The sequence below is a fragment of the Bacillus rossius genome, chromosome 1, assembly GCF_032445375.1.
Source record: "Bacillus rossius redtenbacheri isolate Brsri chromosome 1, Brsri_v3, whole genome shotgun sequence".
Taxonomy (NCBI): Eukaryota; Metazoa; Arthropoda; class Insecta; order Phasmatodea; family Bacillidae; genus Bacillus; species Bacillus rossius.
The window spans coordinates 52,730,421-52,751,738 of record NC_086330.1 but is presented as its reverse complement, the minus strand read 5'-3'; the positions used below and the strand labels follow the sequence as shown (position 1 = coordinate 52,751,738).

Below are 21,318 nucleotides of genomic sequence, written 5' to 3'. Positions count from 1 at the left end.
TTGCAGTAAGCCATTGGGTTTTCTCATATTACTTCTGTCCACCCCATCAATACATTCTGCCGCTGGTTTTACTCACCATTCCATTCTTCATTTATCTCCAATGACCTCGATGTTGATGAAACATTAAATCCAAATTTAATTCATTCAGTACTTAAGACTTTTAACATTAAAGTAATTCATTATTCATAACAAGACCCAAAATTAATTTTATTATAATTATATACTACAATTAACATACAAATTTTTATTACAATAAGAATTGCATTGGTTCTATTTATTTCATTAACCAAGAAAGGAAGTTTGTAACATAGAAAGCCAAATTTAAAAGGACTTTATATACAAAAAAAAGCTCAGCCGATGTTAACATTTAGGCTTTAAACATATCTACCATCCTTACTTTCCCGAAGCCTGTAATTCCCACCTCCCTTCCTCTCCCCCCTCAGAGGAAAGACAGCTTAACCAAAGGGGTTTTGTTTTTGTCGTAGGGGTAATTTTTTGATGAGTACTTAGAATATTTTTCGATGATTGGGATGTTAAGGGCTCATGACCTATGTACCTTATGAACATTGTTTACACAAAAAGCCTAATACTGTATGTTCTCCTGAGCCATTTGGGGACTGCCCCCCCCCCCCCCCCCCCCCCAATGGGCTTCAAAAATGGCAGAATCATTTCTTATGCACTTTGTACTTGCAATAATTGTTTGTTAACCCCCTCCACCCAGGGTAGAAATTATAATTTAAAAAAAAAAATATTCCTTAGTTTTTAAAATATTGCATAATTAATAATTTTCTAATATTTCTAACAGAAGTACCAAAATAAAAGTTAAAAAAATATTTTTAAAAGACCATCCTTTAGTGCAAAGGATGGGGAAAAATAGTTTTGTTGACTAAATTAATCCCAAACCCTTTAAGACAGCAACCCCCTGAAGACTCCTTGCCAGCAGCACATGAGCATTTCATACAGACTGCACTCAGATTACAATTTGCCCATGTACCTTTTAACTATCAGATTTCTTAGTGTTGATCAACGTATGTGATTGAGATTGAATTTGGACAAATCACACGTAGTTCACCACGTATCTACCCCTGGTTGTAAATCAAACAGAAACAATGCCTGCTTTAACTGGAGTTGGAAATTATTTATTTAAAATTCTTTTATCACCCATGTTACATACACCATGGGACGAACTGCCCTTACAGGAAACAATGTACCGTTTCTTGACCGGTGCTTAGCCCGAATTGAACTTATTCTGGAAGGTATAGCAGCAGCATTTTACACTCAATGATTTGTACCATTTTCTTAACAGTCATGTTTACCTGCCTTAAATTCATGCAATTTTTATTAGCAATGGTTTTATCATACTGGGCTTGCAAAAATAGATTATTACCAGATTAGATACTGAATTTTGCAGACACAGATTATTTACAGACATAGCCATATTGGCCGATTCAAATGAATGTGCATCCAAATTGATACAACCCTGGTATTAAAATGGAGTCATGTATGTACACATGCATCTGAATATTGTTAGTTCATCACCTAGTGAACTCTCTCTTTCTTCTCACAACAGGTAAGCTTTAACCAGGCAAAAGCAGAAACAATTTAGCTAAATTGCAAACCCATCTATGTGAAATAACACAATGAAAATTGTGGAATGCACAAATATTTAGTATTGAAAGGGTAAAATTTGCACTCAAAGCAAGAGGGTCAGCGCATAAGAAATATATGACACAACCCAGAAAGAGTCAATCCACTTCCAACTTCTACGCCATTATTCCTTAGCTGTAAAGTAATTTAAGGTAAATGGCTAAATCATGCAAGTTTATTTCTACTCTATTGACCAAGTGATTTAAGTGTATGGGACAATACACCTTTTCTGTTTCCTACTTCCAGGCATTTATAATACAGTAGAACCCCTCATATCCGACCTTCCCACAACCGACTCCTCCGGATATCCGACCTAGTTTCATTATTTGACGAGCCGGTTCAGACTCGAAAAAGTGACGCATCTACATGTTTTCGTGTCGCAAACTGTCAGTTCAGCCGTGATTGTTGGTGTAGAATGTGCTTATACTATAATCTTGTACTGTCCTATGTTTTATAACGTAACGTAATGTATTGTGGGCAAAAAAAAGTGTAGGAACACTTCCGCAAAATCAAGATTTGGCAAAACTGAAACAAAAATACATTACTGAATTCTTTAAATTAGTTATGCTTACATGGTATTCACCTTCTCATTTATAATGTAACAAAAGTAAATTTTTGAAATGTATACAGCAACATTTTTACAAATATAGTTGTATTACTATACATACTGTATAGCTGGGAAAGGCGTTTTTTTTTTGCTCCTACGGATATCCGATCTTTTGGCCATTCCAACCATGGCCCGGTCCCGTAATGGTCGGATATGAGAGGTTCTACTGTACTTTATTATGTCTTGCGTACACAAGATAACTTACTGTGTCTCCTGGTGTAGCTGCGGGACGACTTGCGAAAGTCGTCGCGACCAAGAGCCAGGCAGGGGCGAATGGGGGGGGAGGGGCGGAGGCACGACATGCTCCAGCCCTTGTTAGCTGGGCGAGGGGTGGGTCTGGTCGCCACACTCACACGAGGGGACACGGGCGTGCTCACCAGAGACATCTGTGGACAAATACGCAACCTCTCAGCACACTCCTCGTCGCCTTTGCCCACAGAACACAGACACATGCCCAGCAAAGTTTCCAAACTACCATCACTAAAAAGCCAAGACATCTGTATACATACTAGAAATATTCCTAAATCACTCATTTACATGAAAATTAGTTAAAATATACATAATGACAATTGATATACCTAAATTAGTGAGATAAAATTATAATATCGTATTCACCCAAAATAAGACGAGAATTTTTATTGAAAGACCATCCAAACAATCGGATATCGTCTTATAACCGAGATCGGGGGTCGTCTTATAACTGAGAGCAAACTATTTCAACAACCATTTAGATTAGGTACTCTGTTCACAGAACTGCAAAACACATGCACATGCCTTGAATGGTACTTAAGATGACATGCTGTGGTGTGATGAAGAGAATGTCAGCAGTGAGAGTGATGATCTTCTGAGTGATAGTGATGGGTAAAATGAGTACCAGTTGTATTGTAGAAATGTTGAAAAAATTGTTTAGCTCAAAAAATTGATTAAAATTATAGAATTTTGATTTACTGATTTTTTTTTCTATTTTGAATAGAAGCTTAATTATGACATTAAATGTTAGTTCAGTATTTTTAATTCTCACAGAGATTTTTCTTTTGTGATTCCGTGCACTGATTTCCTACAAAAAAGGTGAGTTAATAATTTTTCTTGTAACCTAGGCTTCTATAACATGGGGTCATCTTACATTCAGGGTCAGCTTATTTTTGGATTAATACTATAGTTACGTTTTCTTAACTACATTAAAATATCACATCTTTTGTTAAATTTCAACTAAGTAAAAATCTTTACAAGAAGTTCCTGCTAAGTAAATTAAAAATATGTTTAAATTTTATGTATATAGTATTTATTTAGTTCCTTCAGAAACTGTGTAACATATTTTAATTGTATTTACACTGAAAAATGTGTGATTTGTCAGAAAATTAACACAAGAGTATCTTCCAGTAATTCAATTAGACTTTGATCCCCAGCAGATACAATACTTTGAAACATGCAAACATTGCCCATGTTGCATTTCAGGAGTGAAATTTTTTTACTCTGCTACATTTAGCACTTCTCCACAAACACCCCTCCCATATGAACTAATCACAATATATTTACATTTCACAAATTACACCAACAACTAACTGAAAATTACACTATAATTTTACACCAGAGAACCAAAAGTTAACATAAACACAAACTTATTGCAAGGAAAAAACTTTTTGATAATTTGTTAAAGTATTATACTATTATTATTATTACATACTCAAGAAAATTTCATGCAAGAAAGATTGTGCTGCACACACAAGCGGTTCAAATGTTAAAACATGTTAATACATTTACAATGTACATATCAGTTTGCTCCAAATGTCAGAAAGTATTATTTTTGACATAACTAGTTAACAACATATAAAAATAACACATAAGACATACCGTATTTAAAATTGTAATTTTGATTTATTTACACATTTACACTTTGGTTGTTAAATAAAAATAAAAATATTAAAGTACTATTGCAAAAAAATAATTTTATTACAATCCTGTTTTATGTAATTACAAAAAAAAATCCCTCCTTAGATGGGAAAATGTAGTCCTTGTTGGCATTGAAGTTAGTTTATATTAGAATGAACACAGTATTGTATAGTAATTCATTATTCTCTTCTCCACATGTATAAAGCCAGGGTAATACTTAACTGTCAAGTAGCTCTTCATTTTGGTGGCAATGTCATATTCACACAGCTCACAAAAAGCACAATACCAGCTTTCCCCTTAACCTTAGTGAGAACTGACAACTCCAGCACTCAGCAGTGTCTATATCGCAAGCCATGAAAAATATGTTTTCACAAAATTATTTACACTAAAAATCTGCAATAACATGACTTTCTTTTCCAAGAAAAAAAGGTGCCAGTATAATATATGTTAAAAATCAAATGCAAACTGAAAAGCAGAGACCTTAAATTCCTAAGGAGAACGTAAGGAGCAACTCTAAAAAGATATATTTAAAGATATCAACATCCAATTTATTGGCAAAGAATGTAAATAGTTATTCTACAACACACACATAAGCTAATAATTTTATAATGGTGTGTGAGGGCTTAAAAGGTACCGTACTTACTTACTTTAAAAATTTAAACACTATAACAATATTAAAATTTAAATCAAATTTCTAAAACAATACATTCCTAAAACCACTGAAAAGTATCATATCTACAGGGGTAATCGGGGAACTCTTCATTATTTATTTTAAACATGCCTACAACCAAATCTAAAGACAATATATTAATGCCAAACAAATGGCTACCTATCTAAATTTCAATAAAAATTTCCTGGCCCGAGCTTCTTTTAAAAATTCTTAAACCTAACTCAAAGTTCCAGTTTGTGAGAGCGGACAGTGTAATAATAATAAAAATAATAATAGTGTTCACTTGCATCCAACACACAGACCAAAGAGACATTTATTCGTTTCTTCGTAAGTTACATAAAAAATTTCATATAAGAAACTCTGTAACAGGACATACTGCAGAAAAATTCAACTACTTGAAATGCACACAGTAACTCTTGCACAGCGATTATTCTGAAACTTCATCTCCAACTTCGGCTGTGTTTTTCATTTCCGTTATCGCTCGGGCGTGAAAGTTATACCAGGGGTTTTAGACCCTGCAGGAAACTGATCAGACGTAACTTACTTGGCAGTCCAGCGCCGACGTAAGGCTTACCACAGTGCTGCTTGCATAGCACATCCCGTGACCGTGCCCGTTTTGCAACAGATGAGAGGGCCGGGCCCACTCCTTTTTCATGAGGCTCCAAACTCCACACAATTCCTTAGTTTCACCACTGCATTTCACACGCATCGCGTAGACGTAATGTTAAACACATAAGACACCCATACTCTGATGCTTTTCTTGGCCCGAGCACGCGGCACAAACCTGCCGCCTCGGTAGCCCGCTCACGACTAACTAGTCCACTACTTAGCGCAGCCCATCGTAGCACACCCACTACCACTGTACTCAAATACAAGTCCAAATGTCACTTCACTAATACAGGATGCTTAAGCTACACTACCAAGCTCCACAATACAGATATATAATAAATAGGTAGCCTCTACATTAAAACTGCTGAAATATAACTAGTACAACTAATTACAAACATACCATATTGATGTATGTTTGGGTATAAAGTTCTCACAGTTTCTAAAGCCATATTGCCAACCTTATATTATTCTTCAACCACAACATCCGGCATGACAAATAAATTATCTGGACAAAGTTGTAACATTAAATTAAGCAAAAAACTAAAATACAAAAATATTAACTGCAAACATTAAAACTGAGTAAGTTAAAGAAAAAAATTAAAAGTAACCTAAGGAGAGATGGTGGAGACGCCACAACAATAACAATCATCGCTGATAGTTTACTCACAAAGTCACTACAAGATACAAATAATGTGGCTTGTCTTAGAGGTCAGCGATCTCTCTCTGTGATTGGAGCACTTCCTACCACACAAAACTACGCGACACGCACAAACAGGCAAGGTAAAAAGCGAGGATCAAAATTACAGCAACCAACACTCTTCAGCACACATGGTAGTTAGATGTTAATGACAAACCACACACAGCACAATTCTCCTTCCTTGTCCGGTCTCACACATCTTACACCTTTAGTGAGCATCCATTACATTGTAGTCATAAAATAATCATTAAAAAAAATTATTTTTCATAACTGTGTTTTCAGCCTGTATGACATATGTACATAAGCAGTATAGAAAGATAAAAAGTCAAGAGTTAATATTAATGTTTGTATTAATGTTTCTAGTGATAATATGATTACTTTGGCACTCTGCAAACCAATAAATGCAAATTATCAGCATAAACACTACCTTAGAAAATGCAGTGTTTCTATCCAACTTTTGAACACACAGCAAAAAGTCAAATGCTCAGAAATGTAATAAATGTGCAGACCAAACTCAGGAAGAATTCGAAAATGCCTTGCCTGTTTGTGGCTGAGATACTTCACTCCTGATTGCAGAAGCTGGGATCTTAGCCTTCAGCCACCAGTGGGCGTACATTCCGGAGCGATAGATCGCCTGCCGACTCTGCGGGTCCTCCCACGGCTGCGGGGTCGACACAGGTGATGGGTCCAGGCACGAGGACAAGACGGACGGAACGCTACAGTCGTTGGAGCCGACAAACACCTTCTCCGAGGTGAGGGACGGTTGTGCGGACGTGCGGGGGGTCGAGCCGAAAGGAGACGTGCACACGCACTGAGCCTCGAAGTCAAAGTCGCTGCTGTCCCCTCGCTCGACGGACGAAGGAGCCACGCCCAGACTCGAGAGCTCCTTCCCGGGATCCAGCTCCGGCAACAGGCCTGACCAGTCTGGCGAGGGGAGCGTCGAGACGCCCGCAATGTCCGCCAGGCCCGAGTCGGATGAGCGAGAGCTACAGGACACGTTCCCACATTCGCAGACAGGACGTTCCACTTTCACGTAGTGGTAACTGCGATGCACCTTGCGCTGGAACACGGCCGGCGGGAGGTCTCTATCCCTGACGGTCTGCACGCTCTCCACGCTATGGTCACTCGACGCACTCTCCTGCTGGTGGACGAACTCCGGTGGTGAGGCAGCAGGCTCCAAATTGTAAAGCAGTTCTGCTACCAGGGCTCCCGGCACCGGCATCACGTTGCCCGGCATGTCCAGCGTGGAGGAGTGTGTCGTGGGTGGCGAGCCTGGCTCTGGTGGGAGGGGCGGCATGGAGTGTGAACACAACGACCGGGAAGTCAGTTCAATTCTTTCGTTAGACTTGTATAACCTTTGTTGTGGTACTAAAGCTCCGGGCACTAACAATTTACTGGGCAGGCTCTGCCGGGTATCACTAATGCTGTCTTTCGAAGGCAAGCCGGTGGCTTTCATGGCAGCATTTTCATCAATGTGGGACAGATCTTCGCACACGAGATAAGGAAAAGGCTTTGATACCCTCTCGAAACTAGACTCGTCTGATCGAGAGCTGTCCTGGTTCATCAGCTGCTTTGCACACCTTGTTTGGGGACACGTTATGTTCACGACCGCACTGCTCTTGTACTGTTCGCTGCCACAACCAACTTCGCACAGAATGTTTGAGGAACCGTCAACAAATCCTTGACAGCTAGCCACACTGCCTACACACGCAGAGGGGCTGAAGTACTTAATGTAACCGAAAGGATTGCTGGCAATGCTACCCCGAGAGCAGTTGTCCTCCTCTGTATTTGAGAGATCCACGGCATCCTGTCTCCGTAAAGTGGGGGAGTTACTCTTAGAGCTTCGGGTAACATCACAGCTGGTGTCACTGCAACTTTCACTATCACTTTCATCACTGTCCGTCTCAGTCGTGCTTGACTTGATGAAAGTATGCTTGGCAAACATTGCACCATCGCTGGTGGGTTTCGGGAAGATTACGCATTCCACCTTGTGGTTCCGCCGCACTCGCACATTCAACAAATTAATTTTAGAGCTGAACTGTGGGTACAGCAATTTTTTGAGGAATTGTCGAGTAATCAGGCCCTTCTTGATGAGCCGCACAAAGTGAGCAGCAAGTTGGGCATAAGGGCGATGAGAGGGGCAACTTACATGAGGCGGGGGCAGAGGCTGTGGCTTCCCTACAGTGGGGGATGTGGTCGGAGACTTGACGAGGCTGCGTATCTGCTGTCTCAGGAGATCCACCCACATTTGCTGGTCCTCCTTCGTCTGACACACCGCTACAATACGCTCTATCATAGAACCTAGGACACACACATGCGTGCAGTGTAAGCTTGAGTCACTAATATTTGGAACAAATCAAATCAATGACATGCTGACAAGCTGAGTGTACAGAGTAATGAATTAACTACATAAATGCATCACAAATACATTCACATTACTGCAAAGTAATGATTACAACAGTTGGGTTGATTACCATTTAGGAATTGACCAATTTCAATGATTCCAATAGGATCAAAGAATTAAAAATCCAATGGTTCTAAAATAAATCTGGTGAGCAAAGTCAACCACCACCCAGCTACACTTGAACGAGCAAGGTTAGTACTCCACACCTCAAAATTATCTACTCTAAAAATGGTGACTATTTATATTGACATCAATATTAACAGTTGCACACGAGTTGGAAGTCATGTGGTATTATCTTGAAAGGAATGCAGTTTTGGTATGCTTGAACCATTAGAGCTGTGTCGTATACGACTAAAGCGTTAGTAATGGAAGTCGAGTGGTCCGCATCCTTCAGGTTGGTATTCTCGTATGCATAATTGTGAAAAAATGTTGCTGAATACAGAGAGCCATTTAAAACAAATAAATAAAAATTGCATAAATATATGCCAAGTCATTTAAATATGACCATTTGTTAAAAATTCAGCTTTAATAATCATTCTGTTAGGAATGTTATCTACATTTTGAGACCTAATATACACAATTTTCAAGTATAAACCTTTTTTATTACTTGCATTTATATCGTTAAGACCTAAACTAATTTTGTTTTGTGATGTGTAAAATGTTATTTTTAATATCATAATTATTATTATATTTCACCATGAACAAGAACAACATTCATATTTTTTCACTAGTGTGTTGAATAATATTGAACTTTTGGGTCTACTTTTAATACTTTTTTTAAAGAAGTGGCTTCTGATTAAAATAAGTGATAAAATTCTCAAAATGGTGTTTAGTAGAACTGCTTATTATTCTTGATTAGTCTGTACAGTGACATTGCAATATTTTTGTAATTTTAATCTGGAATGATTTATGTAATCATTCTTTACTGTTTTAAAGAATAATTTGTTATTTTTCAGTGGTAATTGCAGGTAAAGTAGGGATTGAATGCTATTAGCCATGCCTTCAAAGCCATTCCTTGAAATTATTGTATCAGTTATTTTATCTGGATCGATTGATGTATTTATTTTGTACTCTTGTAGGATTTGATTTGTAATTGTTTCCGGTAATACACCCATTATACACACCACTGGAATATAAATACCAGGCGTGAACTTAATACTAATTATTTGTGTTTCTACATAACTATACAAGCTAAATACATAATCTCACTTATTGGTATAATCCTAATGCTTGAGTGTTACTGTAAATTGCATTTTGAAGTTGAATCCTGATTTTAAAATAAATAATATGTAAATAACAGACTCACAACATAAGTTTACATACCTGTACTAACCTGAAAAAGATAACAATGAAAAGAGCTCATAAGCACTTAAAAGCTTATAATCACAATAAGTAGGCCTCAAACACTTCATAAGTGGAATCATTATTTCTACAATTTCTGTTGCAGCAAAAGAATAATAATTACAGACACAGTGTTTTAATTAATAACATGACGGTAGAAAACCTGCAACCAATGACCATGGGGAAACATGCAAGAATTCAAAGTCATTCCTCATTCGCCTAGCTGAAAAACAGATTACCATGACATGAACACCAAATTTCTTTGGCATACACGAGCTTCATTCCACATAATTTTCTATAAAACGAGTGGTAAAATCATATACAGAAAATTTTCGTTCCAGCATAGCAACTCTACCCAGAGTTGTCTCGTATATGAGTTTACCGTTCTAGTCGAGCTCACATATGACTGGAAGCTGAGTTTTCAAACATAGGGCCCTTGGGATAAGTTTTACTGAATGGTAAACAAGGAATCAATGGTTAATTATTTAACATTCATTATGAGCAGTTATATGGTTCCTTCTACACCAAACCTGTTTCTAAATATCCCCAGTGGTATTCTAAAAATTTCATTAAGCTAATTTAAAAAAATACTCATATAGGAAAAAATATATATAATAACTAATAAAGAGGAGATTGGTAAGCACTATAGTGAAGGGTATGGAGTCTCATGAACTAGGAATCAAAATAAATTAATAAAATTCTAATATTTAATTTGAAATTGGAGTCAGAGGACAATTTTTTCTTAGAAAGATACTAAATACATAAACCTTTGCTGGAAGGGAATTCTGACAATACTAAATAATATATCTACATTTCAGCTAATACTATAAAATAGTTAAAAGAAGTGACATTAGAAATCCACCTTCCTTCTTACTTATAATCTTCAAGATTGAAAAATACACAAAAGAAATGTTGAATTTAATAAATCCTTATGACACATGTTTAAACACCTTTCCCTAGAGATATATTGCATAAGAAAAGAACTGATAAGAAGGTTGAAATTTAAACATTTAAAACATTGTTCTTAGTACATAAAGGTTGTAACTACTATTAACGTATAGAAATACTCTCTATGTTATTATTGTGATGAAAGTAACTCACCAGAAATTTCAAAAGCATTTTTATAAGTGTCTGTATCATCCAGCTTTGCAACACTTATGCCAGTCAGGGGTAGTTTACCCTGAAAATAAAAATAAAGTCATTATTAATATTAGCCATTTACAATACAGCAATTACAGCAGAAGCATGTTACTATGGAGTAAAATCAACTAAGAAAACCACGGAAAGCAAAAGCCTTGATCACTGGTGGGTGCATCCAGTTCAGTTCATTTATTAAAACTTTAGTCACCATACTTTCACACTGATACATTGTGCACTGAAAATAACCTCCACAAGTAATAAACTGCATAGTTAGTAAATCCAATGTGAATTTTTATGTAACTTACAAGTCCAATGATTGTTCGAAATGCACGTCACAAAATCAAAACTTTCATTAAGAAGAAGTATCAACATCAAGGTTATTCTTGGTTTACATTCAATTTTTGTCAAAATTCATTTTGCTATTTGTGCTATTCTAATTGTTACAATATTAATTTAAAGATTAAGTAAATTAAAAGGTAGTATATTTACACAAGCTATAAAGCTCCATGATAATTTATTTAAATTCATATGGCCTCTTACCCTCTGAAATAAAGCCAAGTGACCCACATGTACATAGCATATTATTTAACAGTGGCATATAACGTGTATGTCAGCGGGCAAATTGCATGTTTATTTTAGCAACAAGTTTATACATGCACGTGTTCAACACAATACATTGCATTGCACCTGTCCAACCCGCTGACAACGCCGTCGCACGTGCAGTTGACATGCTTGTTTACCTAGCACCATCTGCCAGCATGAGGTTCCAGCGTGGAACCCGCTGTATGTAGGCCACTGCATTTATATACTCACCTGTTAGGGGCCTATGCTAAGTTCAGCCTTATCCAGTCACCAAAAAAAAACAAAGAGTCAAAGTTTTGTGGCACACATCTCTAACCTGTACATCCAACTCCTGTACTAATACACACTTGAAATTCCAATCTGTAATAGCACAGGACTGTTATTTATTCTTGGCTACTATGTGCAAAAATGTATCACTCTCATTATAAATGGGGGAAAAAAAAACTTTCAAAATAAAAAAAAAACTTTATTTCTGTAACTTTATAGGAATAGGATAGGGTTTGACATACAATGAAAACATACATGAATGGGAATAGAAATACCAAAAATAAATTATTAAATTTAAAAAATATATTATATTATAGACAATAGACCACCAATATACTATTCCAAAAATAAATAGAATGTTGAAGGGGGGAAAAAATATTTAAAGTTGACAGATATATTGGAAAATACCTACAAAAAAGTCATTACCGTTTTCAGTACATTTATCAAAGTAAAGTCAATTCTTTAATTGTTATTTTTGAGGGTAATTTCAAAATATAATTTGGCCAACTCAGAGCGATAAAGCAATAAAAATATGTTGTTCAGGATTTCTGACCTAGATTGTCTCGGTTTGACTGTTTATGTTTGTGTTATTTAAATTAGGCTGTGGAAAACAATGGAAATGTTTGTAATTAAACAGGTTCAAGTCTAGGCCACACAACAAACAAGTTTTCATATAAACACAATTGTGAAAATGGCCTGAAAACTGCAGGGAATCAGTAAAATGTGTTATAACGACCTTTTCAATATGGCCTACCTGGATGCAAGATAGCTGGACCATATACACTGACACACACAATCTGTTTGTATGTGCAGATCGCACAAAACTTTTCCATGCACAATGTCAAATGCATTGCCCTGCACCAACACAGATGTTAGTTACGCCCGCACATGCAAAATTTACAGTGCTTTTAATGCTTCCGTCAGGAGGTATTGATAGGAAGCTGCATTGCACAAGCCAGACCAAAACGTTCCATTTCCCATCATCCCTGGCACCAGGCACTCAGTTTGAGGCACTACCAAAGCTTCGGCCTATCGTAGGGCGCTGTCCAGGAAATCAATGAAAACGAGATTTAATGATCTCAAAATTATACAAATTTTCACTTGGCAACATCTTTAAATATGCATTAAATAGTGTTCAAAACACGAAACCATTTAGTAAATATTGTTTTTATACCTGTAAACCAAAACAAATAGTCACTTCAGGTATCATAGCAACGGCAAGAAACACGTTTATATTGCAAAGCATGTTCAAAATAAACAAATCTCCTTTACTGAGACACTTGGGACACGGGGTCTATGAGTAATAACTAGCCAACAACCTCCTCAACCCCTAACCCTTCTACCTAACACCCTGTATAACTCAACTAGCTGCCCGACCCGGCTTCGCACGGCTATAGTAATGGAAAAAAATTAAGCCACATCTCCCATTTACAGTAATGGTAAATAAAAAAATTCAGTGAAAATTTATTACAATGCTGTATAATATAACAGAGAGAAAATGAATAGCACCGATGGTTTCCCGACTCGTGCACGCAATGTACAACTAATGTACCAGTACTTCGCTACAGCAGTCTACAGGCAGATCACTCTTGCGCCGCTCATTATACATGCCCCTCCTTGTGGGTACGCCACTGCAGCGTGATGCCCGTTGCCATGGAGACGCAGAAGGCATGAACAATGCAAAATCCTGTTCTCATGCAGACAAAGTACCCACTGTTGCCTGGTTTAAACCACCCATGGGATCTAATTTTCGGAAAATGTCATCCTGCGTAACATAAGGAACATTACTGTGAAGTTTTAAGTCTGTAAAATATATATACTTGAAAAAAAGGGCAGTAAAAAACAAATTAAACACAGAGAGAGGAAAAAAAAACAATAGTTTAGGTTTGCGTTTTAAAGTGATAAAAAGTATTAAAATTTTAAAATACTAATTGAACTCTTATGAGGGTACTGATTGCTTCGCTGTTAACATCACACTGGTGTTTTTTTACTTGTATGGGAAAATTAAGAATGATAAGGCATCTAATGCGTGGCAACAATGTTAATAGGCATAGGAAATAAACTTCTAGCGCCTGCGGCATTGTCAACACACACTTCGTACGTGTACTGCATGTTGTATCTAACCCCCTCCAATGCATTTGATTCTAAATTGGACTTTTAGTAAGGATCCCTAATGTTATTGATAATATAATATAGCCTATAGCCTTCCTCGATAAATGTACTATCCAACACTGAAAGAATTTTTTCAAATCGGACCAGTGGTTCCTGAGATTAGCGCGTTCAAACAAACAAACAAACAAACAAACAAACTCTTCAGCTTTATAATATTAGTATGGATAATATTTCAGAGTTCAGAGATTCTGAGATTCTGAGATTCTGGGATAGTCATGCAACCACACACAACTGCTTACTGGTGCTGTACACCATTGTGTATCCTACATGTCAAGGGCGCAAATCTGTAGGATTCAGATTGTTTTATATTGCAGGCTTTCCAGGACAGTGTTAGTATGTATTGAGATAACAATACATCACATTGGTTTTGAAACTTACAATCATTATAATTTTCAAAAGGCTTGTTCAGGGTATCAAAACTAAACTGTGCTGATAAAAACAATATTTGTGCTTTGGTGTTCATGTTCAAGCAGGGAACAAAGGGTTACTGTTTTTGTTCTTACCTGTGAGAGAATGCAATGCTTTGATGGAATGCTAATGATGTACCGATGTATTTAGTATCAGTACATAGATACTAATTTTCTGGATTTCCGATATAACAATTACCAAACAATATTTAAAGAACATATACCCATGAAAAAAATACAATAATTTTATTCTTTCAGGTGACGCCAATATTTTCTATTTACCTGTTTATTGTTCCATAAGCAATTTTTATTTAAATTTCTCTGTAATTTAAGGCTATACTTGATTTTTGTGTTTGTTAATTCGTCAAGGGCATAATGATTACGTATTTTGCTATGGACAAATTTTATGCAGAAAAACTTTTTTGTAATCCGCCAAATACCCTGGTACTTACTGTCTTATTACTTAAAAATATTGAATTTCCTGAAGACTTGCTCTGCGATACTGTAATTATTTACAAAAAGTATCAAATTGTTTTTGTATCGGTTATCGGATATGTTAAAGAAAAGTATCAGTAATTGGATCAGTATCGGTTTTCATCCATATAGCCCAGCGCTATTTGTAACCTAGTGAACAGGCGAGCAGCGGGGACAAGGAGAGCACTCCCTCCCCGGGACACAGGACTCTAAATCCTCACCTCGTAGATGAAGGCGGACATGCGGTGGCTGACGCTCAGCATGAGCAGCGTGGCCGGGAAGAGCACGAGATAGCGGTCGCGGTGGTCGGCCCCCACTGCCACCGAGCCCATGTGCACGATCTCGCCCAGTGTGGAGAGGTCCTCCCCCTCCCAGCCCCTCACTCCCCCCATCAGCACCTCCAGCTCCAGCTCCTTCTGGCGGCGGGTTGCCGAGCACACCGACTGCAACAAGGGCATAGAGTCCAGTGGTGCACCCTGCAAGACTTCCAGGCACGCCCCCCCCCCCCCCCCGTGGTACTCAACACAAATATGTGTTCAGATATAAAAATAAACATAGTTACCTACTCTATTATACCATTTCATTACAGAACACCACTCTTTTTGTTATACATCATTAAGTATGATTTGAAGGTCTGTACAGGTTCATGTTTCTCATAAACACAAGAATGAATGAACTTAAGAAATGTTTCATTATTAATTATTATGATATACTTCTCAGAAATTTGTATACAGTACGCCTAAAATTATTTGTAGGATTTTAAATTCATTCAGCCTACCAAAAATTGACTGGACTTAACATAAATTTAGACAGCGATGGCAAGATGCTCTGTACAAAATTACCATGTCCAACACTGAATGGCTTGGAAGCTAAAAATCTTGTATAAATTTGTTTGTCGGAGTACCGACGCAATTATTGATTGGTACTTCATAATAGCTCATTTAAATATGTTCTGTATTAAATTAACTACTTTAAATTCTATAATTTAAATAAATGAAAAAAGTAAATGACTATTTTCATGTTTAGAGCATTTCATTTTGAAAGTTAAAGTGGCAAATAGTAAGTTAACAATAGCATCAAGCACAGCAGACAAGAATCAGTCCACAGCATACATTTAGTCTATGGTCAAGTCTTATGGCTCACAAGAACCAGTGTTGCAAGATTCCCTTAACTTAATTCTCGTTTCAAAGACATTTATATCACTGACCGAGCATGGCATCACAAACATGGGGCAAACATGTTTTAATTTATTTTAAACAAATTTACATATCTAAATACCTTAATAAAATATGTATATCATATGTATATCATTGTATTGTATATCATATGTATATCATTTTTTGATGGTGAAACTACAATGATATTTGTTTAATAGAACTTTGTTTAACACTATAAGTACTGTATTATTGATTACATTACTAAACCATTTTTTGCAAACGCCTCAGCTGTTCAACACAACACCACTCGGAAAAGTACAAATTAGAGTTAAAGCATGTCAATCATCACCCCAATGACATAGCACGGATATTACTGCATTTACCCGAAAATAATGTGATTCTGAATGTACTTTGCGGTGCAGAGAAGCAGAAGGAAACCTGTAGCAAACACCATTTGCAGTCTTACCCTTCTCCTCCAATAGTCATGTATTCCTTAGTGTTAACTGACTCATTTCATATGCCTGTGGCAGGTTCAGGAAGTCATAAACAATAGTGAACTAAAGTGAACATAAATGATGCAGTTAAGATGCTGAGCTAAGCTGTTCCAGGAGGACAGTGATGATTGATGATGATTGATGATGATTGATGATGATTGATGATGGTTGATGATGATGATTGCTGATGATTGATGATGGTGATTGATGATGATGATGGATGATGATGATTGATGCTGATTATTGATGATTTATGATGATGATTGATGATATTGATGATTGATTGATGATGATATTGATGGATGATGATGGATGATTGATGCTTGATGATTAATGAGTGATGATGGATGATGATGGATGATGATTGATTATGATTGATGGATGATGATTATGGATGATTGATGATAGATGAGGATTATGGATGATGATGGATGAGGATTATGGATGAGTATTATGGATGATGTATGATGATGATGGATGATGATGATCATAGGCGTGCGCACGGTAGGTGCCACAGGTGCCTTGGCACCACCATTAGGGTTAACGTTATTTTGTTTTTTACAAGCAGAAATAATACATACTTACAAAAATCCGTATTATTTCCAAAAAAATATGTTTTCCAATCGTGTTGAGTTACAGATATGTGCTCATAACACTATCAGTATATCAATTATCAATAGAACCAACTATACACACGGAAACAAGCCAGTTGCAATTACTTGTGTTGTACACACGGACCGCGGCTACGAAACTTCTGAAATGTAAATACTTCTAGTTCTCCTCGAATTACATATAATGCGTGCTCGGTGTCCACTGTTCACTCCACTCGGCAGGCGCATGGAATATTAGCCGCCGTCCGCCAGGGTTTATTTAAAAAAAGAGAGAGTTTAGTTAGTTAAAAGGATAGGCTTACTCAATGACTTATATGCAGTCGCCGACAAAATATTTTTGTTGTATTCCAAAAGTTAAAAATTTTGCCCACTCTTATTTGTGTATTTTTATTATTTTAATATTTTACATATTTATGGTATGTTACAAAAACTCCCTTGATTTGTTGATTTTAAAACTTAACATTTGAGAATGTTTTTTCTAGCATTTATTTGGCGTCTTCAGAAAACATGTAAGTACGGTTTTTCAAAGCCACCAGCATGAATTCCGTGCAAACAATTTGTGCAATTTACTTTGTGGCTCAACAAAGCTTAAAACTGTAAATAGTTTAGTAGTTTTCCTGGTAATTATAACGTTGAAAGCCATAATTTGTCATAAAAAATGTCAAAATTTTTACATCTGTGTATTTAATGTTTTTGTTCGGAAACACCTTAAATAGCACCATTTTGCGCTTTCAAATCCAAATTTTTCCGGGGGAGGACCCCCGGACCCTCCACTTTAGGCTCGGGGTCTGTGAATGACAGGTGTTGTGTAATCTGGCACCACCAATACTGAAGTCCTGCGCACGCCTATGATGATGATGATGGTGATGATAATTGTAGCAAACCACTCTAAGCTGTTTTATGTTGACCTCAAACATCATTTTTGACAGCATAGACAAAGCTGGGTCTAAGTCTGCATCTGATATTTTGAAGAGAAAATGCTAGATACATGTTCAACTGTGAGAATATTCAAACATATAGGTACATTTATAAGCAGAATACTACCAACAAACAAGAGTTTCATAATAAAAACTAGTGATTGTGTATTTAAATCACAATTTTATTAGTGATGGGGAAATCCCAATTTTTCTCGAACATAAAATCTTTAATTCAAAAATTAATTTGAATATACCCCTCCAATTCAAATCTAGGTATCAAGGGTCAAAATAAAATAATGTACAAGCAATTAAAAATGTTAACTATTGATCTATGGTGTTGAAACATTCAACCCTTTAAATGATTGTTTCACATACTAAGTTTCCAGAATCAATACATATTATAATTTTATAAATATATTACATGTTAAAAGTACAATATCTTTAAGAATGGTAACATGATAGGTATAAAGAAAAAAAAATCTAATATCTAATAAACTTTAGAGGTTATCATTATCAGTGTTGAATTTTTTAATTTACCGTACTTTATTTCCTCCAATTTTTTCTTTGAATTTTTTCCCTTGAATATTTAATCCTTCGAATACTAAGAATTTGATAATACAGTATTTGACGATTTTAGGACTTGATTGGCCCATCCATAATTTTTATTTAAAAATTCTGTTTCTTTTAGGCATAAAAAACTTATTTATACATTCATTTAAAATAGTATCTATTTCCTTGACTGTAGCATATACACCTAATAGTATTGTAATATGTAGATACAAACACATTGGAATATATTTTTTTATTAACATAAAGGTTATTAAAATTATAAAAAATACACATGCAGAACTTCCATGTGATAGAGAACAGAAATGAAACTCTATAACTACACCATAAACAAAAAAAAAATTGTCACTAGCATGAATATTTATGTACACCTTGCAACACTGGCAAGAACTGATAACTTTGGGAGTTTCTTCTCCACAGCAGTTTAAGTAACGGCAGATATTTTTAAAATTAGGGAGAAAATACTCATGGAAGGCACACTTTCAGCCAGGCACTGCACCGATTCCCAAGACTACGTTGAATGGTGACAGCTTGACCGTCCGACTCACCGCTATGTCTTTGTAGACACTGACGGATCTCTGGGTGTCCCCTCGGTCGGGGTGGTTCTCTTCCACGTGCCTTTCCAGCTCCTGCATCATGCCGGCGTACTTCTCCAGCCGCCTGAACGGCTTGCTGAGCCCGGTCGTCAGCACGAGAAGCCCCGGGCTTGCTGCACCTTGCGACTCCATGAACGTGTTCAGCTCATCCCTAGAAAACAACAACCCTTTACCAAAATCTGTTTGAATAAAAAAATAAAACTACTACTACTAGGAAAAGGACTTAATATCTATTACCACAGAGAAACTTCTCATTAGATGATAAAACAAGAAATTTCAAAACAGTTACACACCCCAAAAAAATATTTTCTATTAGAAAAGCTCCAACATTCCTTGGCACAAAAACATTTACTGTTTCCATAATGTGCATAAGATAATTCTGCAGAATTGCTAACTTTTTATTTTAGTTTAACATACATACTAAAATAAATTTGAAAAACATTTGTACAGTAAGGAAATTGCTACTGAAAGAACTTATCAGCCAAAAAAAAAATTTTAGGCATTCTAAAACTCTCAAATAAAAGACTTACACAAGTTTCTATAACAATTTTGTTTTCAGTTTGTTAAGCTAATATTGTTTTAACTGTGTACAATATTATGTTTGGGTTGATTTATTATCTGTGTTTTATTCATCATTTTCTTTTAATGACTCTTAACAGCTATGTCTTACACACAATTTTATAACACATGATGACACAGACCAAGAATACTGGGGAGAAAACTGTGTTACATTACAGATTGGCCTGCCATGGCAAACCCGAATAGCAACAAGTTCATGATACACTTGAAAAGTTAACAATGTTAACATGCCGTGACTTTGCAGATTATCTACGAGGGGGATAAAATAAAATAAAAATAAATAAATAAATAAAAAAAGAGAGAGCACACTGCCATTCGTAGACATAGTAGAGAGTTCTCCTGCTGGATGTGGTTAGTGTTAGTAGATATCTTCACTAAACAGCTGCCCAGACGGCGTCAGTTTGTAGTTTAACGTTTGATCATAGTATTGTTTTTCTCTTACAGTTCTCGTGTTCCGCCTGCAAAGTCGTTATGGCAGATTTAAAATCACAAAGAGTTTTCTGCTTGAAAAATCGGCAATGGAAGCTTATTAAATGTTTCCACAGGCTTTCAAGGAGAATGCTATGAGCCGCACACAAGTTTTCAAATGGTTTGGGCGCTTTAAACGTAAAGAGATGAGTGTTGAAGACCATGCTCGTTCTGCGCGCCCTTCAACATTTCGAAACGATGAGAAGGTTGAAAAAATCCGCCAAAAAATCAACAAGGATCATCGCTTCACGATCAACGACATTTCAGAACAGACAGGAGTGAGTTGGAGCTTGTGCCAGAGAATTTTGACTGAGGATTTGCAAATGAGACGGTTTGCTAAATTTGTTCCTCGCCTTCTCAAATAGGATCAAAAAAACTTACAATTGATTTTGAGCCAGGATTTGAAAAAGAGATTGAAAGTGATCCAAACTTTTTGACCAAAGTCATTACAAGTGACGAGAGTTGGTGTCACGGGTATGACCCACCAGAAACCAAGCAAGCATCAAGCCAGTGGAAAACTTACAACTCCCCCTGACCAAAAAAAGCAAGACAAGTGAGGTTGAATGTTATAACGATGTTCCTGGAATTGAGCACTGGGAATTTGTTTCCACTTGCTAGACTGTTAAACCAGCACTTTTATTTGTAATTTTTAAGACATTCGCGAGAGGATGTGTGGAGAAAACGCCCGGAACTTTGGCGATCAGGTGAATGGTTCCTTCATCACAACAATGCCCCCCCCCACCCGCACACACGACCTTACGAGTGAACACCGCTATTGGCCTCTCAGGGGTGGTCTGTCATTCCCCACCCTCCGTATTTGCCAGACCTAGCACCGTGCAACTTTTTCCTGTTCCCAAGAATGATGAAAAATCTAAAAGGGAAGCGTTTTGATGATGTGGAGGCTGTAATAACAGCTTCACAAAGAGCACTGGAGGATATCAAAGTTGAAGAGTACCAGAGATGCTTCGAACAGTGGGAAAAAAGACTTAACAAGTGCATCGCATCTAATGGAGAGTACTCTG

The 21,318-nt window shown here is 36.7% G+C and overlaps 1 protein-coding gene across 5 annotated transcripts in view; it reads right to left on the bottom strand.

The window, feature by feature from the left end:
- The window catches only part of LOC134536108 (rho guanine nucleotide exchange factor 7), an 80,389-nt gene that overhangs the window by 38,081 nt on the left and 20,990 nt on the right, over positions 1-21,318 (bottom strand). For all 5 annotated transcript variants that reach the window (XM_063375679.1, XM_063375671.1, XM_063375707.1 and 2 more), the window contains exons 6-10: positions 19,202-19,400; positions 15,129-15,350; positions 10,967-11,045; positions 8,270-8,421; positions 2,460-2,640 (exon numbers count right to left, since the gene is read on the bottom strand). In XM_063375679.1, the coding sequence (XP_063231749.1) occupies positions 2,460-2,640; positions 8,270-8,421; positions 10,967-11,045; positions 15,129-15,350; positions 19,202-19,400 (833 nt within the window). The remainder of the gene's footprint in view (positions 1-2,459; positions 2,641-8,269; positions 8,422-10,966; positions 11,046-15,128; positions 15,351-19,201; positions 19,401-21,318) is intronic.